General features: G+C 45.6%; 1 protein-coding gene across 4 annotated transcripts in view; it reads right to left on the bottom strand.

Moving 5' to 3' along the window:
- HIPK2 (homeodomain interacting protein kinase 2) overlaps positions 1 to 23,702 on the bottom strand; it is a 127,089-nt gene that overhangs the window by 8,084 nt on the left and 95,303 nt on the right. For 2 of the 4 annotated variants that reach the window (XM_030263229.4, XM_002199901.6), the window contains exons 5-12: positions 23,551 to 23,637; positions 22,268 to 22,452; positions 18,394 to 18,556; positions 15,642 to 15,861; positions 14,012 to 14,133; positions 9,543 to 9,685; positions 9,023 to 9,199; positions 6,243 to 6,524 (exon numbers count right to left, since the gene is read on the bottom strand). In XM_030263229.4, coding sequence (XP_030119089.4) covers positions 6,243 to 6,524; positions 9,023 to 9,199; positions 9,543 to 9,685; positions 14,012 to 14,133; positions 15,642 to 15,861; positions 18,394 to 18,556; positions 22,268 to 22,452; positions 23,551 to 23,637 — 1,379 coding nt within the window. The remainder of the gene's footprint in view (positions 1 to 6,242; positions 6,525 to 9,022; positions 9,200 to 9,542; positions 9,686 to 14,011; positions 14,134 to 15,641; positions 15,862 to 18,393; positions 18,557 to 22,267; positions 22,453 to 23,550; positions 23,638 to 23,702) is intronic. The other 2 variants (XM_030263231.4, XM_004175918.6) reach the window with 1 other exon arrangement.

Genomic DNA, 23,702 nt, shown 5'->3' with positions numbered 1-23,702 from the left:
CCACCTGGTCCTGAAGAGCTTATCCTCAAACTTGGACCCAAAACAGCTCTGCACATGTCTGTCCAATGTTCAGACACAGAGCACAACCATGCCTTTTAAGTTGAAGCAGGTCTTGGAGATGGCTCTCTAACATACACCACCCTCGTGAGTGCCCAGCAGAGATGGATGAAGGTCCCTATTTGCTCTAGAAGGAGAAACCCGAGAGAGGAAAGGGAAGGAAGACAGTCTGTGCACAGGCACCCTGCAAGAAACTAAGGTGGTCATCTGAGATACTGTTAATGTAAAGGTGCTGAAGACAGATGTTGAGAACAAGAAGCGAGTGGAAATTAAGGAAAGGAGGATGCCGAACTAGGTGTTAAAACAATACTGAATCCACCTCAAGACCCAAAGACAAGGACAGAGACAACAACTCTCTGTAACAACGCAAATTGAGGTGAGTTTTACTAGCTGAAGTCCCAGCTCAAAAGCTTGGTACGTGGAAGCACTGCAGGAACAGGATCTTTTTTTACCTGAATAACTTGAGTTACAACAGAATCACAGAAAAACCAAATGATGTCTAGTGGGAGCAATTCTTCAGCACATGGTTCACTCCAAGAGCTACAAACCTTTCAGTGCTGCTGACACTGTAGCAACAGAGTCTTTTAGCTCTCAAGGTCACCAGTGTTTGGGGATGAAGGCAGCCATAGCACAACTGTACCTTTGAATTGGTGTGCATATACACCAGGGCATGTTAGCTTTACCTCACATTACAAAAACTCTGCTCTAGGTCTCTGAAAACTTAATAACGTGCAACCCTTTTAGTTTGCTGCTTCAGAATAATACACCTATTCTAGGAAAGCAGGGAGTCAGCCAACAAAAACTCACACCACAACTGCAATCAGTCTCCTCAGGTTGAAATCTTATGCCATGCATGGCTCAGTGTTGGGAACGTGCCCCCTCTCTTCAGCTCAGCCTCCATCCTGACCTGTTAATCTGCTCTTACCTTTGTGAATTTGTGATGGTAAGAAATATTTATCAAGTACTACACTGAGGCCATTTTATTAGGCTATACAGCATGTGTCATTGCTATTTAAGTCATATAAACTGAATTGCTGAGCAGGTTGTAAAGGTCCTGCTGCTGGAGGTCTGCTGACAGAGCTACTGTCTATTGGTGTAATTTTAAGTATTAGCAGCATGTCAGTGTCTTCTGGAGATGGAAGGCAGCAATCTTTTAACCAAATGACTGTGGTTAGTCAGTGTATTGCTATGCAGAGTCAGTGCATTACTATGCACAGCAGAACACAGCCGCAACAGGCTAGATGTCAAAAGAGAATTACAAATGGTGCTTTGCCCCTCACACATGCACATCAGCAAGCTGACAAAAACACCTGTGCCTGCCAGCAATTTCTATGTGTAAGTCTTCTGAAGTGGGCTCCACCACCATTGCACTATGATGTGAACAAGGAATGTAAAAACTTGCTTACACTCTGTTACAGATATGAGACTGGGACAGAAACTACAACACAGAGCTTCCCATCTTAAGAGGGAAGGGAAAACCCACAAGGATTTTGTGCCAGTGAAGACGGTCAATGAGGCAGTTCCTCAATATGCCAACACAACAGCAGCGGTCTGTCGGCCTTGTCCAGAAATACAGTGATTACTGTCAGGATCCCACGGAAAACCAAATTGGAGTGACGTTACCTATGACACCAGCACAGGCAGTGGGGAACTGAGGGACTCTCCTGCCTCTTTGGAAGCATCCCCAAAACTACCCAGCCGAAGGCCATCATTGTATTGTTTCAAGAAGAGTCATGTTTTCTTTGGCTGCTGCACTCATTGCTTGGAGGGGAGGTCATCTGGGCATGTCACAAGAGCCATGTCCACTCCCCTTCTTTCCAACCCTTCCTCCTGCCGTACTCTGCAATGCATGGATGCAGAAATATCCCTCACTGGCCACCAGTGCAGCCCACTGCATCCCTCCCCAGGGATGGAGCACACCTAGTGTGCTCTCCCTCCCTGCCACAGTTCCAAGGTGCCTTTGTGTCTCTCTGTTCCATGTCTCAGCTCTTGCTTTCTCTCCACTTTTAAGCTTCAGAAATATTTAATCAAGGGAGGGTTTACATTTAAACCAGTGCAGCAGGTGAAGCTGCATGCTGGGGAGCAGTTAACCCCTACTACATGCTACTTGCTGAGTGTGTGCTCCAACCACTGCAACTGCACTTGCACTATCAGTCAGCTGCCCTGTCCACTACACCTTCTTGCAAGAGCAAGTAGAGAAGCTAAAAAGGAGAACATCTTTAAAAATAAAAATCAATCTACTTTCTGTCTCACTCTCTTCCCAATTCTTTACAAGTAATGGTTAGACCTAATATCTTCCATTCAGAATAAATAACAGTTGGAGTTATTATCTTGCAGCACAGCACTGAAAGTCTCTTTACGCTGTGAAATCTCTCTGTAAAGTATTCTGAGCTGAGAGTGTACAAGCTCATTAACAAACAGGGTGACAAAACTGTTTCCTATTCTTATAATGCTCTTTATAAGCCATTATTCCCCTACTGTTCTATAGGACAAAATATCATATGCAAAACTTTGTGAGCAGCAGAAACCAGGTAAAAACAGTTCAATTTGGTAAAAAGGTTCCCTTTCTATTTTGACTGTTTCAATTTAATTTTCCTATTATTTGCTTACATTTTGAAGGAACACGACTCTCCATTAAACCAGAAATGAGAAGTCCTCTACTTAATTAGTTAATTCCCTGACACTTTCTTCCCTTATACAAAGGTCGAAACATTTTGCAGTTTTGAAGTTCTTCTATATTTCACTGTGTTTAGGGTATTACTAGGAAAAAAAAAAAAACTCATTGTAGCCAGCAAAAACACCTTATTTTTGATGAAATTACTTTTCTAATCAGGCATTTTTCCCCTGAAAATCTCTGGCCATCTCTCTGAGGCTAGGCTCTGCTGAACTGTAGCTGAGGTTCCTCATCGGTGACTGTGCCTTAGGCACGGGGCTGGGGCCCAGTAGATGGCCCCCTTTGACAAGGCTCCACCAAGCAGGTCCTCCAGAGCTCATCTCACACCACCTCCCCAGCACCTCTACCCAACAGGAGCCCAACATTTTGAGATGACTATCGATTTTATAAAGATTACACCAAGCTACACTCACCAACATTACAAAATGAAAAATGTGCTGTCCTGCCTTCCTGATCAGCTGGTATTTCATAAACCCGTAACACTTCCTACCCTTCAATAGGAAAAGGAAAATCCTACTCGCATCACAATTTTTCAGATTTTTCTTTCACCAATAAAAATTGTGCATTCCCTGTATGAGAAAAGCTCTCTCTCCTGGTCTGTTATTACAGAAAGGTTTTTCTCTCTGAGTAAATCCAAGATGTAGGACTCCTTTACAGCATCAGCAGTATCGTATTTTAGCAACATTACCAGTACTTCTTAAACTGAGACTGACAAACTCTTACATCGTCAAAGGATCTACTACTTCTCACAACCAATCTCACTTCATTGAGGAATCAATAAAATAAACGTTTTTAATTTAATAGGGAATTTCTAGCCCTCTAAGAAGTAAAAGAAGAAGGTGCTATAGCAAATTCAGAAGCTGATTAAAAGACAGCGATGGTAATGCAAAGTTACCACTGCTATCAATACGATGTGATCAGATGGTTACCTTTGATCTGTCAAATGGCATTTGATTTCTATATTCTAACCTAGAAAAAGCTAATTGTTTCTAGGATGTGAAAAATAGCATGTTTCAAGTGATTCAAGTGAAATTTTCACTCCCATACCACAGCTATTACCCAATATGGTAATATTTGCATATATGAGCCAGACAATGCATTCTTTGCATGGTTTCATTTTCTACTCAGATCCTGAACCTTTGGGCCCTGATTACATTAAGCACATACTTCATTGTCACTCCCATTTTTCTTGGAGTCAAAAAAATAGGCAAGTAAGAAACTTAAAGGCATTTTCCTGAATGAGACAAACTTTCAATGAGAAAGACTTCAACTTCAGCAGGGACAAAGTTAATTGGCATTAAATGCTGATACAGCTTCCTTGAGTGGAAGCTACACTCTCACTCCAGCTGAGAACCTGGCCTTACACCTACCCATATCAAAAGGTACTGAGCAAATTGATTTTGCTTTCCTGGAGACTTTAACCAAAAAATACTCATTCTGGCCATGCTGTTTTCCACCTGTGTCTCTACCTCTGATTCTCCATTTGCTCTGGTTACATCTGCACAAGCAATTTAACTCACTCATGTCCATGCAAAAATGTCTCTACGTGGCTCAGAAATTAAATCTATCTCTTAAGCTCTGGCCTTTCTGGAATGCTGGCACCCTGGTACTCTATAGATATGCCATATGGATACAAAAAGTAGCCAGGGATCTGATCCCAGGCAGGAACGTGTCCGGAATACGCTTTAGTCATATCAAAGCCAGTTTGTTTATGTACGTCTGGCTCCCAGGACAACTTTCCAAGCCCTTCAGCAGGCCCACATCTTTTAATACTTCAGATTCCCAACTCAATTTCTAGACATGTTCCTGAACTTTGTTCTGTCTGTCTTTCTGGAGAGGTGCTGAGTAAAGAAACTAGACAGACAGCAGAAAAGTTGAAGCAGAGGAGACTGCCAGTGGCTGAAGTGGCTGCAGTATCCCAGCTCTTTCCTTCACCCCTCTCTGGACCCAAGAATGACACCCAGATGGTAAGTTTAAGGATTTTCACATAATGTTCCAAAGCCTGGAATCAGTACTGTGGGTAAACATGCTTTAAAAGAGCTCCCATGACCCTTGAGTTTTCAGCATTTCTTTCGTCTTGCCCTTCCTTTCCCAGAAGAGCCCTGGAAGTAGGGGCTCCTTATTTATAGTCCCCCTGACTTTCACTCTGGTCTTCATGCAACTCTTTCTGAAAATGTGCTTTCTTCCCCCATCTAAGCAAGGAATGTTGTAGCAATTTTATTTTTTTTTTAAGTGAAGTATGTTACACTGTCCTGTGAACCACTGCATTCATGGCAAGGCTGACTTTGAGAGGCACTGAGCCCTTGCTGCCCAGTGGCATTCACTAGCACAGAGAGAAGAATGGGAAGCAGTGGTGGCTGTTGGGAAGCATGTTGAAATTCCAGCCTGGATGCCTGAATCATATGGTTTTTCTTGACAGAGTTTTAGCTCCTGGAGGCCAAATGTGTCGCATCTGTTCTGTGCACATTTGCAGGCTTCATTTATCACTGCAAAGATGCAGAGATATAGAGAGGTATCTCTGGTGATTAAAGGAAAATCTGCCATGGTGTGTGTTCTAAATAAGTAAAAAAATAATCCTCTCTTGAAAATACTGGAAGGATAAGGTTAAAAGTTTCCTATCTCAGTTACCGATATAGAGATGGTATAATTATTCAGCGGTTTGCAAAGCTACCTCTCTACATCTTAAAAAACAGACCAATGTCTTGTGACTGGCATCAGATGGGAAACCTAGAGCACTTGCATGTGATGAAAGGTGCTGAAAGGACAGCCCCAGAAAATTAAGTCCTTTCTGATCCACAAGGGATGATCAGCAATGGCAGCCATCCTGGGCCATGCTGTTCACTCGGATGAGTTAATTCTCTGAAGAGCAAACTCAGCCACCACTTTCTAGCCTCATCTATGCCTCTCTGCAGAGTCAGACAGAAAGCAGTTTCTGCCACTTTTACTATAGTTCAAGTATATTTTGGCATCACAATCAAGATTGAGCAACTCTATTTATCATTATTGAATATTTATGACAGAACCACCATTTTTGAGAGCTTTTTAAAGAAAATATGGAAGAAACATATGGAAGATGTCATTTAATGGTCTTTAGAGATGCCTGGATCACTTAGAAAGAGAAAAGGCAAATTTAAGGTCCCTTCTTTCTGAGCCTTTCTGTCTTTATTTTCAGCAGATGTCTAACTTACAGAGGCTTATCACCACAGTCTATCTGAAGTCTTCTTTCCACAAAAAAGAGATAGAGAAAACTGGTATTTCCTCTTACTGATGAGAGACTATGGTATGGAGAGACTACTGCACTTCTCCCAGGTAACACAGCAGATGTACAGCACAGAAGGGAGCATCACCCGAATCTGTAGAGTCCTCAGCTAGCAATTTTCCTCACAAATCAAAGACAACCAGGCTGATGAGATGCAAACGTAGGCTCCTGGAACCCTACAGCAACTCCAGCACTACTATACCCCTCTCTCCTTCTCCTGCACGCACAGAAGAGCAGAGAACTACTGCTCACCTGGTGGGTGCATGCTTCTGCTCTTCCTCTTCGTCCGTGTCGCTGCTGATGGTGATGACGCTGACGGCGGGGCTGGGGGTGTCGGGGATGACGATGGTCTGCCGCTGCCGCTCCCGCGTGCTGCTGCTGGCCACGTCGCCCCAGCCGCAGGTGACCGAGGTGCTGCAGGCAGGGCTGTTGTGCACCATGGCACAGCGGGGAGGGGTGTTCTCCTTCACTCGTTTTGACCGCTGGGGCGAGCTGATGGACTGGGAGGATGAAACTTCATAGGTGGATGTGTTGCTGGAAATGGGGAGAAGTGTTAGTTGGTTAAAACTCTGCATGCTTAAGTCTCCTGTTGGCGTGGTTTGTGAGTCCTGGTCTCTGATTCAATAGCACTGATTTATGGAGTCTAGGAACTGCAAAATTGGCACAGTCACTTCTTCAAAGACAGTGCCTTGCATGACTTATTTGCATAATTGGCTGAAAAGTAGTTTCTTTTAATAAAAAATTAAAATTCCTTAGAAATTTCCAGATGAGAATTGCTGCCTCTCAGGAGTTTGCACTGGGAGGGTAAAGGCCAGCCACAAAGCTCAGACATACAGAACAAAGGCAGGCACAGCATGGCTGACACAAGAGGAAGAACCACCCAAATAATAATCCCTTCCTCCTGCATCCTACATGGAATGCATCATGACCAGATACTTTTTGGCCAGGAAAAAAAATAGAGGTAAAAATAGAATTTGTTGTGGAAAACCACAATCACTTATCAGGAAAACTGATTTTTTAAACAGAAATAAATTGCTGTTTAAGAATATTTTTCAATGAACATTTTCTGCTCAATACTTTATCCTCTAGGACAGTGGTGTCCCATGGTTGAGAGCAGGCAGATGGGAGGACATATATTCAGTTTCATTCCTGTGTGAAGTAGCAAACAACATATATAAATCAGAAAAAATAAACATTTATTTATTACACAGTAGAGAAACATTCCCAGTCTTCTCTGCCTGACCAGTCGGAAAAGTGCCACTTGGATCAGGGATCCAAACACAAAACTACCAGCCAAACAGCACAGTGTGGGTCTACAGATGGGGTTATTTACCAAAGCACACTGACTAAAGCCCACTTCACTCATTTCCCACACTTCCTTCCTTAGTCGTGTTTCTTTTTTGCTATTGCAGAACATCTGGAGATTTAAAAAGGAAGAAAACCCCAAAGTTCTGGTTTTGTTCTACTGTGGGGCCTGGGATGCATGTTCAGCCTGGCCCGAAAGCTAACAAAAGGAATAGGTGGCATCCATCAAAAGGAAGTCACCATGGCAGTATATCACACTACACCAACTTACACAGGCTCTTTTGCATAACAAATGGCTGCACAGTGGCATTCAAAGTGCTTTTTGAATACCAATGAGCAGCGCGGAGTACCCTCCTCTCCAAAGGAGCAAAGGGTTCCTCATTTGGCACAAAAAGAGTCACAGTCAATGAAGCTGTAGAAACCCTTTGCTCTGAGAGTGCCCCATTCCTCCTGGACACAGCCACCCCACCCTAAAGTGACAGGAGAGGGGAGGCCCTGCACAGGCACACTGGCTGCAACAGGCACTCTCTTTTGCTGGCTAGCCGGGGACAGAGCCGCCTCTCTATGTTATGAATAGATTAAGACAGCTGGAGCCCACCCAAAGTAAATCCAACATTAGAGAGCAGATAAATGGGAAGGATTTAAATAGTGGCCTCTTAACTTGAGTTGAACTGGTTGCGAACTCAGAGCCACTCTGGCACCAGTCCAGTCACCCAGGAAAACCACAGCCTTAGGTTTTTGCCACTGCACAAGTGGTGACCCATTTTGGTTCTTGCTCCTGCACTGTTTTCTATTTTTTCTTTTAAAAAAGAAGTGTGCTAGTTGCACAGCCCAGGGGACCTACTCCAGAGCAGCTGCACATACACCTTGAGCAGCCTTGCCCTCAAAACAGGATTACAGTGCTGTGACAGGCACTGCAACCATCCTACCATCCGAGCTGTGTAAGAAACCCCAGACTCCTTCCAGAGCCAAATGGTTCTACTGAGAGATGCCAGATGCTAAGGACTGCTCTGTATGAGATATACTTATAAAATGCTCCCTATTTTATGCTGCCATGATTGTAATAAGGCCAGGGTATAATAATGGGTATCTGTTACTGGTGTGGACTGTTGAAGACAGGGCTAACACCTATGTTAGGAGCAAGAGAGCTCAGGTGGCGTAAAGCCACCCCAGTCCTCCACTCCCCGTGGCAATAAAGTTCAGAAGACTGTCATCACCCCACTGCTTTAGAAAGGGCAGATCTTGTGTGCACAAATCAGGCACAGGCTCCTGAAGATGCAGCCCCCTCAATGTGCAAATGCTGCACCCCAGGAGTGCTTCTTCCAGAGGATGTTGCAAGAAAAGGTGTGCCAACTGGGCACTGCATTATGCTGACCTGAGAATACAGTTATGTTTTTAAATCATCATGACTACAAGGCTCCAGGTAATTGCAGCAGTGTAACAAGCTGTATGAACAGGTCTGAGCCTCCCATTCTGCACCTTCTCCAGCCACTAACTCCCACGCAAATTGATGCTTGCGGGGTATAAAACACCCCTAACTACCTCCTGGGTACCAAAGAGGTGAGGCAGTGAAGAGCCCCCTCACAGAGTGTGTGACCTAATCCCCCACGGGCTGTGGAACAAAACTTGTTTTGCCCCACAGGAGTCAGCGAGCACTTCTCTTGCCAGCACGCCGGCGCGGTGGGGCCGCGGTCGGAAGCAGCCGGGCTGGGAGCCCTGGCACTCACCGTGGAGCCGACTGGTGCTGCTTGCTCTTCCTGGCGGAGGCAGCGGCAGGTGGCTGGCGCATGACGTGAGCGACGCCCACGTTGACGGGCTGGGCGGCGGGCAGGGCCACGTGGCTGGCCAGCAGCGTGGGCTGCTGCATGATGGGGTTGTAGTGGCTGCCGTGGGCGTGCGTGTTCCTGCACAGCGGGTACACAGGCACACGTTGAGAATGCAACCGGCGGCTGCTCGGAGGCTCCTCCACACAGCCTCCCACCACCCTCCACCCAGGTGCCCTCTCCTCCAGGGCCTGTTGGGTACCCAGCCTTCCCAGGACGGAACGTTTTCCCCTTGGGAACAGGCTGAAGGAGTGGTGTGGGCATTCCACTCCAAGGGCGGGGAGCAGAGAAGTGTCCCACAGCTATCAGACAGTGAGGTCATAGGCTGCCGCCCTCCTCCCCTCAGCCCTGCAAAAGCCCAGCCCTCATGCCTCCTCCAGCAGCTGTGGGTTCTTCAGGGCGCCTCCAAGCACCCCCAGTTTACCTCCAGTCTGCCAGCGGTTGGGTGCCTGCCATGGACTCTGGGATGACGGTCGCGTGCTGGACAGAAGTGTGGGTGGCCACCCCGGTCAGCTGCTGCCAGGCGGGAGGGAGCAGGATCTGCTGAGTGCCACTGGGCCATGCTTGCTGTCAGGAAGAGGGAAAGCAATTCTTTAGCAAAAGGCATCAAGCACTGAACGCGAGCGATGGTTCTTGCTCAGCTGGGGCCCCTAACAGTGATCATGGTCATACTACACAGCTCTTACCACCTTTCAGTCACAGAAGACAAACACTGCTAGGAAACCACAGTATAAGCAGGAATAGTTATAAATATAGAGAATGCAAAGCAGGGGGCGAAAAAATCCTTGCCATACAAAGCAGCAGCTGTGTTTAGGTTAAACAGGGAATGGAAGGGATCAAAACTTGTTGGCATTTCAACTCAAACACCAAATTTTTTAGCACGTTCTAATTTTGACTCCCCAGATCAGCTGGGCACTATGGCTCCATTGTTAATTTCCCCTTTCTACAGCCAGCTTACTTTCTCAAGAAATGCACAGCTACACATTGCATACCGTCCTCTCCATGTGTTCTTCAACTTTCCCCCCCCACTCTTAAGAGGGCAGAAAATCTCTGCCTTTTGAGTTGAGCCATCATTCTGCTATGCAATCACCCCTCCAGCTGTGCTGCCACAGGCATGACTCAGGTTGTCCTGCTCCAGTGACTCCACACAAGTCAGATGATTGTTTTTTGGACTTGGGAAACTTTCTTAGCTATGTGCTGCCTGAATGTGGCTCTGGCAGCTTTTTGCTGCCGGGCTGAAGAACTCAGGGGTACCAGCTACAGCCCACCTTAGTCCCAACCTGCACTACTGTACTGGACCCATGTTGTGTTATCTCACTGCTCTAAGGAAGCTATTTTTGAGAGGAGACTTCTTCCAGGCATGCATTTATCCCCTTCCCCACCCTCACAAGGATTGTGTTAACCGTCCCCATGATTCCCTCCTATCCCCCAGTACATAAACTCCAAAACAATCCACCCTGCAAAAAAACTTTTTTTCCCAATTCTACTCCTAAGTTTGATCATTTTGTAACTTTTTGTGTTGCTGAGTTACATGAAAAGGCTGCTATAGTGAGGCCTCTCAGCAACATCTGCAAAGGATGGAGAGTCACAAGGCTCCTGAGAGCCCTTCATCTAAGGAGCCACAACCATAGACTGGTGATGCTTGGAGCAGGTAAAAGGATAAGGCAAAGGCACAAAAAGATCAGGGAGGAAAAAAGCATTCTTATTATTCTCTTTTCTTTTTTTACCTCAGCTTTGCTTTAAAGGGGGAGACTGAACTACTGTTGAAGTCAATCCCAGGAGACTACCTGGATTTACTTGCAGACAAAACTGCTTCCTCCCTTTTCAGGAAGGGAATGGAACAAATCTAAGCTCCTTGTCTGACTGCAGTGCATAAATTTAGATGCAGTGTCAGGGCCTAGGCACAAATTCCTCACTTATTAGGTAAGGACCACTGAATCATTTAATCTGCAGATAAGACTTGTCTAGGCTGATCCACCAGCACTGTGTGCTGTGCTTACACATAGAAGGCTTGTCCTGGCAGCTGCAACCTGTTCCCAGTCAGTGCATTACTGTGAAATTTTGGTGGGGTGGTGAAGCAATGCTCTGGCCCTTGTCCTCAGGAGCTGGCGGGTCCCCTGGAGTGACCACGCTCATACTCTGGATATAGAGCAGGAACAACTAATGGAGTAACATTTTGGAAGCTAGTGGCAGGACCTCTGTAAGAAGTGTTGTTGGGAAAGAGTTAAAAGGAGAAAAAAATCAAGTATCCAGGATGTTATTCAAGGGCAAGGGACAGTTCTGGGTCACACCATGGAAGCCTGCTGGAAAACTGTGCAGGTTTGCCTCTTTAGAGATCAGCAGCTGCAGTGAGCTGTGAGTAAAGACAGGATCAGCCTCCTTTCACTGGCCTCTGTGCATACAATATGTGGACCACACTTGCTTGAGAGGATGAAAAGAGACCCAGAGAAGTTACAAACAAGTTACTTTAGCCAGTGACCCTGCATCTTGCAGGCTGCTTGCTCTGCCTTGCATTGCCTAGCTCTGTGCCACAGGCTGCAGACACACAGCTGCCAGATATGATGCTCAAGCTCTGTCAGTGCCTCCTGCCCTGGATCCCTCTGTCCCTCATCTGGGACAGCTGGTCTGGTACAAAATGCACAGGGAGAACTGGATGCCAGCTGCTCTGGGATGCAGTAAGGCTTTACCAGCCACAAGCATCCTGAGGAGTGCAAACACAGAAACCTGTGCTGTGTGCTAGGCAGGGGAGAAAGCCTGACAGTGCTACACAGCTCTGGGAGCACAAGGAGCAGCATCATGCTTCATCAGTGGGACAAATAAAGCAGGGGACAGACAGAAGTGGACTCTGGAGGTGCTGCACTCTCTGCTGGGGCCAATCCCTCTCACAGTTGCAGCAGTCACACGGCCCAGGCTGAAGAACATTAGATAAGCAGCTGTGCATGAGAGGAGCAGCTCTCTGCTGGGAGAGAGACACGCAGCCGCCGAGATCAGATGTGACTACAATGCATCACAAAGAAGCTGTGTTTTTCCATTCAGGAAACTGGAATTGGGTACAGATTTGTTTATCAGACCAGCTGCTCAGCCCGAACCAAGCGAGGCCCACGGACACCAGATGCCACCGGCATCAATCAGAGCGTCCTGCCATCGGAGACTGCTTGCATTTCTCATCGCGTGAGACAAACAGGCACAGCAACAGGCACATCTCCTCTCTTTTATTACATCAAAAATTAAAAATCTGTACAAGTGCGGAGTGGTTCTCAGAAACAGTCCGAATTCCCATTTGGAAGTGACAGTGAATGAAATGTCAGTAAAAAGTATGAAAGGGGATGCCCATGAACCAGGTGCTCACGTGGCAGGGCAGTACTGAAATTGGTAACATGTGGGCAGGAGGGTGCTCAGGAGGAGCTTTACTACCAAACATTCCTCACTTGCATAGAGCCCAACAAGGCCACCATGAGAAGAAAGAAGGAGGAGGTACCGAGATCTTTCAGGATCCTGCTGTCTTTGAGATGTTTCAGATCCAACCCTCACCCCTTCAAGCCCCAAAGGACAGCACACCACTGGAGGCCTGGCAGAATGGTGGGGGCATGTAAAGCTAGCATGTAAAGTGACCTCCTTCACTCACTGCCTTGGCTGACTTCTTGAACAAGCGAGAGGTGCCAGCCACTGAGCCTGCACGGACTGCTCCCTGCCTTGCCATGGCTTTTGTTTCCCTGCCTCTCAGGCTCTCCTTTCCCACCAAACAAGGGAGGTGGCCCATGTCAGTTGTTACAACAGGCTGCAGCAGAGATCGGTTTGATGTTTCAGACAGCTCTCTGACAAAGGCTCTTCTATTGGGAAGGGGCAGGGCATGCTAGCTGATGGAAATCACACAGACTGCAAGTTGCATTTTGATCTGTCTTCACCGGATAAGTGTGACTGGCGGGTGGTAAAGGAAGGCAAGAGCACCAACAGTCTTACCCCAGCAGTGCAACACACAGGCATAAAACCTGAAGTCTGCTGGTTCCTGGCTGCAGATGAAAGTGCTGGCATGGCAGACCAAACAAGCCTGAGACAGAGTTTTGCCTTTGTAACTAGCTGGTCATCTTTTCCAGCTTGCACAACTTAGTTTTAAGTATACTAGGTGGTTTTTTTGGTGGTTTTTTTTTCCTCTCTGGTATCAGCAGAGGTACCATGGTGCCAGCTCAAAAACAGTTGAGGCAGATTCGCTGAAGCCTGCACAAGGAGGAATGAACTGCTCCTCTGGTTTGAGGAGCTGGGGTATCCCTCGAGGATGTGCATGTAATTAGTAATACCCATTCCTGTTTGGCTTTTTTTTTTTTTAGGAGGAACCATGCTTTTCCTATGAGAACATTTCAGACAATTGTGCCAATAAGAATTGCTGACAAGGAGAGCTCCTTGATTGTGGGGCCCTTGCCTCTGCCTCCAACATCTCTCTCATACTTCACGAGCAGAGATCCTCATAAAACAGAACAGTGAAAACTTAAAGCATGAAAGGTATTTATCAGCAGCATGCAACTCATCAGAACAATTCCTGGCTGTAAACTACCACCAAGATTTCGAGTTTAGGAGGATGTAGGAGGTTATTATAGGTTCCTTCTCAGCAGAGGCCTGACACTGCTTTCCCTAAGGCTTTCCCACATATTTCAGTAGAAAAACAGAAAGAAAAAGGGTTTTTCCAGTGGCTTTTGCAACTCTGACATAGTCTTTCAGCTGAACAATGAGCTGGGGGAGATTTTGACATTTCAAAGAAAGCTGCAGACCCATATACAGTTGCCCAAGTCTCCAAACTGCACCACAGAAGGCCCTCAGAGAAAGCTTCTCTCCTCAGTCTCCAAGAGCTAAACAACACAGTAAATACCTGCTGAGCTTGGTGCCTTTAGAATTCCTTACCTGTGCGAGGAGTCCTGGCTGGATCTGAAGAGGCTGGGCCCCAGGAGCCTGAGTGACAATGGGAACGGCGTTCTCCATCCGAACCGAGTACCCAGCGTGCTTCGAAGGCGAGGCTTGTAACCCTGTTCCACCAGCACAGAAGGTACAGCATAAGCCACCAGCAGCATTGCCAGGAACAGGGGATGGCTCTCAGAGGAGCGTAAAGGCACTCACTGATGTCCACTTAAATTGCAATTTTCAGTCCCTCTGAATAATCAGCTGTCAGAGAGCCACCTGTGCTACCCTGGCCCAAAGATGTCCATCAAATGTTCACAAACATGATACGGGTATAAGGGTGCAGAAAAGACATTTCCAAAGGCACTAAGGGGTTAATTTGCATTTTAGGGTACCTCAAGCACATAGGAAATACTACAATATTACAATGTGCACAGGCAGAAAACAGGGAAGTGAATGGCTTCTCTTCCGCATATTCTCTGGTTTAACAACAAGAAATGTTTTTTATCAGCTAAAATCCATTTCTATATGAGAATGATCTCTTTACACCACAGTGGGATGGGAATCCAGAACTCCATACTCCCTCAGCCTTGATGGGGAGAGATGATTTTCTCTAGCACAGTTTATTGGGACTCATATTTGAAAGGCCCTAGCCCACTCCAAGCTCCAACCACTGCTGGCTGAGCCCCACATTAGCCTGAGCTGGAGGAAGCTTCCCTCTCCAGCACCTCAGTGCGTGGCACAGCCTGTGCTGCCTCCTCTACTTTGGAGCCTTCTCAAAGTAGCAAGCTGAGGATGGTCGCTTACATACTCCACTTCTGAAGTCAAACCCTTGAGATGCATTTTAACTACGCTGAAGAGGTCTAGCTAAACTTCTCTAGTTCAAAAGAGCTTTGATAATCTTGCAGAACATTTAACAAGTGCCTGGAGACTAATGCACAGACAGGCTTGTAGAAATGAAGAGCAGAAGTTGCACCAGCTGAACTGAGGTCTATTTAGACCACTTCCTACAGACACTTGGCAAGTTTTCCCAAATTGCTACAGCATGTGAAGTTAACAGAAGGACAAGTGGTTAACATTGAGCATCTCCCAAGTTGTCTGACAATAGTTCCTACCACTAGTATACACAAGCAGAGCTGTTTGCAGCAGGGCTGGAGCTGAGGGAATTATCCTCATAAATGGTCATGGCGTCTGTTCTGGGGGAGAACCCTCATATCCACCAGCACCACGCTCCCTGCTGCATTACCCTCCCGAGTTCCCCTTTTAGCAATCGAGTCACTGAGAAGTGATGATGACCCATTACATACATATGTACTGATTTACTATATTGTGTGAGAAAGCTTTCAAGTTTACCAAAGTATGGCAGAAGAGCCTTAAACTTTGTTCAGGGCAAGGAATGGCAAGTACCACATATTCTCCCCCAGCCCCTTGTCAGTAGCAGCTGCCTCCAACTCAGTCTGTTAGAGGTGCCTGCAAGACCCTCTGCCAAGGCAAACACTTCCATCTGCAACAACCTCGCTGCTCTGATTTACGAGGCCAGCCCTTTTTTCTGCCACATGACCTGCATTGAGGAAACTCATTTCCAACAAGAGCTGGACGAAGCAGCAGGCCAAGACCTGGTGAGGCTGCCACTTACCTTGGAAGCCTGGTGGGCAGACGATGAGGGCTTGCTGTAAGGGGTCTGGCCGGGCACAGATCTGCGCTGTTCCCGTCTGCAGGGGCATGCTCCGCTGGGCCACCGCAGCCATAGACGCCGCTGAGGGCTGGTAGAGTGCAGATTGGTAATTTAGTATGGAGACCTCAGGGTTGGCTAAGGAAATAGTGGCACTGGAGGAGGTGGGAGCCAGGTTGGTGGTCTAAAGGAATGACGGGAATTAAAACAAAAAACAAACAAAAAAATGAGGGAGATGGGTACGCTGGAAGAAGCAAAATCCAAAAAAATAATAAAGTAAAATAGTGTAAGATAAAATAAAAACCAAGACAAAACAGCAAACAAGGGGTAGAACAGGACACTGAGGAATAAAGAGACAAGGGCAGTGCTGGGGGAAGGATCACAATCTGCCTGAGTGCGCCATGGCCATGCCATGCCACGGGACCCCCGGCCACACTGCTTGTACTGCTCAGAGACACAGCACATTCCCTCCAGCAGGACTGCAGCCCCATTCCTCACCCAACTGGCTCTGATTCACACCATGATCAAGATGGGCTCAGAAAGTGTTGCTGTCCACAAATCACATTGTTCACTCGTCACATATGTAGCTCAAGAAGCTGCTCACATTTCTTAGGTAAAAGAAACTCAGCACCTCCATGCCCTGTGAATTCTCATCCTGAGAAGCAAAATCCATCCTGGCCTTTCCTCTTAGATACCTTGTATCTAAGATGGCACATGCCCCTTGAATTATGTTTGAAATTTGAAGTACTCACAAGGCATGACAGGAGGTAATGCTAATACTTGCAAAGTCCAAACTTCACTTAAATTGTCTTTAAAATCTCTTAGAGCAGAAACTTCGGTAGGGGATGTTTCAAAGCCAAAAAAATCAGTCCAGAGTTCTGAAAAAAATCTAGAAATCTGAAAACTTTTTTTTTCTTTTTAAAAATTTGGACTGGGTCTAATTGTTGCAAGCAAGCTCTGCCACTGCTCCAAATATATGTTCTTAACATGTATGCTAGGGAGCCAGACACTATCAAATCAGAGCCCATCCTTCCCCTCTGTCCAAATATGCCAGCAACACTGCTGGAGTCTGATCAGACAAAACTTTCTCATGGTGAATGTATGAACCCAGGAGGAAGCTTTGATCAGGAGAGAGCAGACCAAGCATTTTGCACTGCCCTGGTTGCCACTGGACCTATGCGGCACTGCCACAGCCATGAGGGATGTGACAACAAAATATTTCTTCCTTCTCCTGGTCCCCCCTCAGTGCAGGGGCTGTGAAGTGCAATCTGCTCTCCTGTGCAACACTCTGAGCAGCCACCACAGCAGCTCCCATACTCGTAATCGCAGAAGCCATAACTGGAAGGAGGCAATCCCCAGATATTTCACAGAGACAGGAAACAAAAGAAAGCCAAGACAAGTGGTATGTTGAAGAGAATTGTGAAAGGCTTAGAGCTTGTTCAAATTAAAACACCCTTCCTGGAAATATTTCTGCCAATTCTTCTAGGAACATTGGGCATAGCGATTCTGCTCAGAACACACAACCCTTATGAGAATTCAGAAATGACCATGGATCTCTCCAGCCAACAGCTGAACTTAATGTCAAGTGAAATGAAAGGAAATGAAAGCAAGTCTGCCTTTCCTACAAGTAACTGTGGTACAAACAGTGTCCCTGCCCTGCAACTGGGACTTAGGGGAGCACATAGCATGCATTTCTTTAGTCAGCATCTCAGAAACAGCCTAGAAAGGGAACTGGTGTTTGTAACTAGTACCCTCTCACACCAAGTCATGACCTATCTCTATCTGTGCCTGCCTGAATTGTTTCAAAAGGCCTTCTGTGATCACATATATCAAGACCTGAGTCAAGAAGTCTGTTTTTTTCACTGACACAGGAGCATCCTGCACATCTGCACAGACTCCTTTCTCTCCCTGGCTTTCCAAACACCATTTCTGCAATGCCACCTGCAATCTCTAGAGTGAATCATGAGCAGCCTGTTCCCAAAAGGCTTCAAAGCAGCAGCTATTTCTTGAGCTTCAGTCTCTTAGAGTGTTCTCCCTGGGGAGTTTCCTTTTGCTGCTGCAATACAGTATCACAGCAAACAACTTAGCCTGTTAGTCACATAAAATTTGTTAATGCAGCACCCCCAACACTGGAGCAAGTAAAACTAATACAAAGCATGATTATAAAGCCAGAGCCCACCAAACTGGAGTGCAATGTGTTCACAGTGGGGACACATGCACATGGTCCCCACATCAACTGTGGCCCCTGGAGTAAAAGCAATAAGAGATAAGAATAAATATTAATGCTAAACTCTTCTTTCCTGTTGATCAGTTACAGTGCTGTGTCTGTTACAGAGGGTTTAAACTCATTTTACTTCAATGCCAATTTGAAGAAGAGCTGTAAGATCACAAATACTTCTGCCTGACCCAGGGAGTGAAGTACTGCTTGCTGCATTAAGGGACTAATGAGCTTTTCCCCATAGCAACCTCCCAAGTAAGCAGGATTTATCACCCCAACAACAACATAAACAACAAAGGCAACATTTCACCATCACACAAAATGTCACAAGATTACTGCTTGCCTGAAGAAAAGAGAACGAGAAGAGCAGAGGAAGGAGAGTAAAAGGCACCATCTCTTGGCAGGCATGTTAAATGGGATGCTACTTTGCTTTTCATCTTCTAGGCCCTCCTGACATAAATGTTTAAAGCACTGGCTGCTTGTGATTGATGCCCTCACCTGGTTGTGGACTGTGTTGAGCTGGTTGTTAAAAGTCATGGTCAGGTTGGTCGATGTACTTGGGGCTACGTGGGTGATGAATGGTGTCTTGCTCTGGTTCACTGTGTCGTACATATTCACCCGCCGCTTGCAAATCTCCATGTTCTGGAAGCAGGACTTGACACTGTGCAGGGAAAGAGGGTAAAGGAAGGCAGAGAAAATTAACCAAACGACTCACACAGCTAACAGTTCGCCACCGTGGCCCTGCAATAGGTCTCCGTGGCAGGCTTAGCACCTTCTAGGCTCTTAAAGCCCTTTGCTATTTTATTCAGGTTTCTCTTAACCGGTGAGAATCAGATTAACACTGTACTGAAGAAGGCCAAGCTGAGAGCAGCTGCCCTGGGACTCCTGGGTGCTCCCACAAGTTTCTGCACTACAAGTCACAAAGGAAAGGAAATGGGTTTCTCTCGATGGGACAGGGCAAGAAATACAAAGTGGCTATACATTAAAAGACTGAAAGAGACTGAAAGCCAGAAAGAAAGATACTGTTTTTTTCATGATGATGGAGCCTGAGAGGAAAAGAAAACTCATGCTTTTTGCCTCAGTGTAAGTGTAAATAAAGATAGTTTTACATGTCTTCTGCAAGGAAGAATTTTACTGTTCTTGATCACTGAGACCCCCTAAAAACTCATCCTTGTTCCTTTAAAGTGGTTGTTTACCAAGAGCTGAGTCCAGCTAAGCAGTTAAAACATTGCCCCTGTCTGGCTAAACACTTGTGCAGATGCTTATCTTGAAGTATGACATCTCCTCTTGCAGTCAATGGGACAATTCATATCAAAAAGTTATTCCAAAGCAAATTCCTCAATGCCCTGAGGGAATCTGGCTCTGAGGTTATCTCACACTGAGAACTGGATCTCTGGGGGAATCATTACAGCTTCTTCCTCTACAATGACTTTTCCTTAAATGTTATTGATATAGCAATAGAAATTTTGAGAAGTATCCTATTTTGTGCCCCAGTAAAGGAAATTAAATTCTCTCTACATTGCTAGAGCACAGTAGGCATCTGGTAGATCAAACTGTCCATATTTCATTAATTAGAATACCAAAGCATACAGAGGTTAAGAGACAACAACACAGTGAACCTGGGCAACACTGTATTTTTAGTACAACTCACTTCTGATATCTGAAAACCAATACATGTTTTCCACAATTCTTCCACAATAACTGTTATTACAAATGTAACCTCCGAGTCTGAAACATAACCTCAGAAAGTATAAAGGCATTTATTTTATTTCCATTATCCCAACATGGAGAAAGAGAAATTCCAAGCAGTAAAAATTGGCTGTATGCTGAGCATTTTGTAATGATCTAAACTGTTGGAGGTAAGGGGTATATCCTCACATCACTTTTAAGAAACAGTGTCCCTTTAAAAGGAACAAACTTCTATGATCCTAAGGTTGATGAAGAGGACCTAGATCTTTTTATCCCTGTCTTGTCTCTTACTCAAATGGTCACCTCTCTTATCCTACAGGTAATATCTTTGTAACTGGATCTGGGCCATAAACACCTGCAGACAAGCCAGGCTCAGGACATCATGCACAGCTGCCCTTTACGTGCATTCACTTCCAGAACCATACCTGTTGGTCACAGAGCATCCAGCAAAATCAAACACTTATCAAATAAATGCAGAAGGCTATTGGATCACTTCTTTTCAGTCAAGTATAACTATAATTCTCCCTGCACAAAGAAGAAAGCAGTGGGAAGAGTATAGGTTCTGTACATGGTGAATAGTGTGTGTTACTAAATGGTTTTGTCTAACAAGATGTAAGCTCTACAAATGCAATACCATGTTCTCTGGCTTTACTTTCAAAGAAAGTGGGAGCAAAAACCAGCAGGGACAAAGCAAAACAGACAGAAAGTCTGAGGAGTACTCAGCAATTTAAGAGCCAGGAAGTTAAATATGTGAAACGGGAAGCTAAGCTCACTTTGCTTGCTCCTTGTAAGAAAGCAGAACAGCCCCTCCTGCATTGTTTGAACTTGCAGCCTCTCTGAAAAGTGCCACAGCAGAGATTCCTTCCAGAAGCTACAGCTTCCATATATTCTCACTTTTTCTGCGGCCCAATTTATTTTCAAGAGAGATTACAGCTCCCTGCATCTTTCAAGGCTTTGAAGTTTCTATTCTTTAAAGCACAAGTAATCACAGAAAAAAGTTCCATCCACTTGCCATGCTGGTTACAGCTTATTTCTCTCTTTGCCAGTCACTGTTTCCAGCATGGAGGGGCTTGCAGGGTTACACACCCAGCTGGCACACACTTGGTATTCAGAGACGTGATGCTGAATTCTTTATTTGGCTAAAATTCTCACTGCTGTTGGCCCCAATGATATTTTAAATCTTTCTGGGGCTTTGTCTGAGCAGCCACAAGTGAACACTTCAGAAATGAAGATGTGGTTATGGACTGTTGCCTTAGTGGAAGGATTTCTGACGGCAATGCATTAGGTCACAAATCTCTCCTATCTTACACAATCAGTTGTTGCACAGTCAGAAGGACTGCTGCAAATTAAAAGACTTTTGTCTATGATCCTCACTCAGTATTTTTGCTGTCATATTTTATTCATGTTTTTTTTTTATATGAAACTTTACTTTTTTCCTGTTTAGTACAATCATGTCCCATCTTGCTTTCATTTATCACTTACTATCTATTTATAGGTAACAATGCTCAAAGATGGCTGTGCAGGCTAAGTCTGGGTGTACACAGATCGTGCACCCACTACCTTCTGGCAAGCAGATGCTCTTATCTTGTGATAAATGTAACAAAAAGGCAGCTACAGCTCCTTTAAAGGGGTAAAACTACCTTAAACAAACTCAAAATACTGCAGCCTCCCATGCAGGCAGGAGAGCTGACACAGTTACCTGTTGCTCTGCAGCATAAAAACACACTCTGAAGCTCTTCAGGCAGCCCCCTTTAATTTTGTACCTGAGCTCCTGACAGCCTCTAAAACACAAAAGTGGCACCCAATGAAGTACAGCACTGTGCCAACAATTGTTCTCCTGTCAAGGGGAAGGGACAGCCTGTGAAAGCACCTGGAACTGCCAAGTGCTGTAAAGCAGGATGTTCAAAGCTAAGTGTCCTGAAGTCTTTGCAAAACTCCCACTATGTGTCTGCCTTCTCCACTTACACCTGAGAAGCCTGTCCCCCTATGTGAACTGGACAAGGGCAGTGGGTTGGGGACAGGCATCCTGCATTTCAGGCTGCTGTCCTCGGTAGTGCAGCCTTAGGAGAAGGGCAGTCAGGCTTGAAGGCGTGATTTCTTCTCATCTCCATCAGGCAGTGGAGCCTGTCCTCATTCTACATGTGTCAGATGAGGCCAGAACGTGATATTTAAGGTGACACAGGTGGACAACAACCAAGCTGAAAAGTTAACTCCTCATCCTGGTGCTTATGCCTATAAAACAGCCTGCTGCAGAACAGTTCTTCCCTTAAAAAACAAACAGCCCCAAGCTGACTCCTAGTACGATGGGAGGAAGGGTCGGCTCCCCACTGCAGATAAGGTTGATTACTCCAGTAACAATCAGGACTATATTACTTTGAAATAGACTGATACTTTCAGCACTAATTGCATAATTTCTCCTGCATTTTAATGCAAAAATATGTAATTACTGAATATTTACATAATTAATGTAGCACACACTGCAGCGTTTCAAATGCCAAGCACCTACAACACAATTCTTGCAACCTTGAGTTGGCAATCGTCTTCTTTTTTTTAAGCAGGAAAAGATTAAAACTTAAGGATTAAACATCTTAACAAAGCCCCTTAGATACACTTGGTCTCCACCACAACCAGCTCTTCTTTTCACCCCTCAGTTCAAAACGCAAGGGGAACAAAAGCCACGTACTGTGTGCTGTGAGGGAAGTCGAGCAAGTGTGTCATGGTGACAAAAGGGTGGCTCAGAGTTTCAATGGGTGTTATCCTCTTATCCGCGTCTATCGTCAACATCTTCTTTAACAGATCTATGAACTCCCGCCGGTCTGCCTTTTCCACCAACATATCGCTTCCTTCCAAATCCGTCGTCATGTTTACCTAAAGGAGAAGGAACAGGAGTGAGCGCCAAAGGGGAAGAGCAGATGGTCAGGTGTCCAGCAAACTGTGTTTACTCCTCCTTGGAGCACATGCCCTGCCAGCCTCCCTGTGTAAAGGAGTAGCTGCTGAAGAGCCACGCCAGACTCCGTGGTGGCCACTCATCTGGTTTGTGCATGTCACATCTCCAGACAGACTGTTAAGTGTTCAGCTCGCCTGGGTCAGTGGCTAATGAAACACTTAGTCACCCTCCACTGAAGATGAACAGCTTCCATGTGGTAGCAGGCAAGCTCTGATAATCACAGTATTTATCATATACTGTGCCATCAGATACTTATCTATGTGTCCTATGAGCAAAAAATATATAAAATACATAAAAATTGTCAGTAGGTTTATGAGAAACATCCCATTCATGTATCAGGTGCCAGGAAAAAAAAAGACTTGTTATATTCTTTCATTAATTATCCAGTCTCCTCAGATTCCAGTCCTCTATTCCTGCACGTTTACATGTTTTACTTGCTACAACGTCTAGACCTTGCTAGTACAAGGCCACTTAACAAACTCCAGTTTGGTGCTAGTGGTGGGTCAGTTTTGCACACTGGTTTGTCAGCACGAACTCCTGTCACAGGAGTGGTTATGCTGGGATTAGTTCTCACAACATGGACCTGACACAGTGAATTAGTGCTTCCCATTCTTCCCCCAGCCAGCCACGTTTTACAGCAAGCACATTCTTCTGTGGCCATGGTGAATATTTCCACTGTCACGCTTTAACAAATGGAAATATTAAAGCACAGAGAAAGCAAGTGACTTGCCAGCAGTCATACAGAAGAGCACTGGAGAGACAAGAGAAAATGCAGGATTTCAACTCTCAGAGACGTGCCTTAGCCACTTTCCAAGGCTGCTTTACTACAGCACACATCCCCCTGTGTGCAGTCACTCCTACAAAGCAGCACGCAACAGCAAAGTTGGTAGGCATAATCCTGGTGTTTTTCAGGAGATGGCCCCAGAACAGAATACACAGAGAACTTCCATAATTCCCTTTTCTTAGTGTTGCTGGAAAGCATGTGAACAGTCTTGCTGGTTACTCACCAATGCTCTTACCTGTGCCATATCATCCAAACAGTTGAAAATATACTTTCTTGCTTCCTTTGACTTAATCCCCGTCTCTGCCTCATGATCATCTGGTGTCTGCTCAAAACAGGACACAGGCATTAACCAACACTGCCCTGCAACCAGCTGCACATTATGTGCCA

The sequence above is a fragment of the Taeniopygia guttata genome, chromosome 1A, assembly GCF_048771995.1.
Source record: "Taeniopygia guttata chromosome 1A, bTaeGut7.mat, whole genome shotgun sequence".
Lineage (NCBI taxonomy): Eukaryota > Metazoa > Chordata > Aves > Passeriformes > Estrildidae > Taeniopygia > Taeniopygia guttata.
This window is presented reverse-complemented; position numbering and strand designations above follow the sequence as displayed.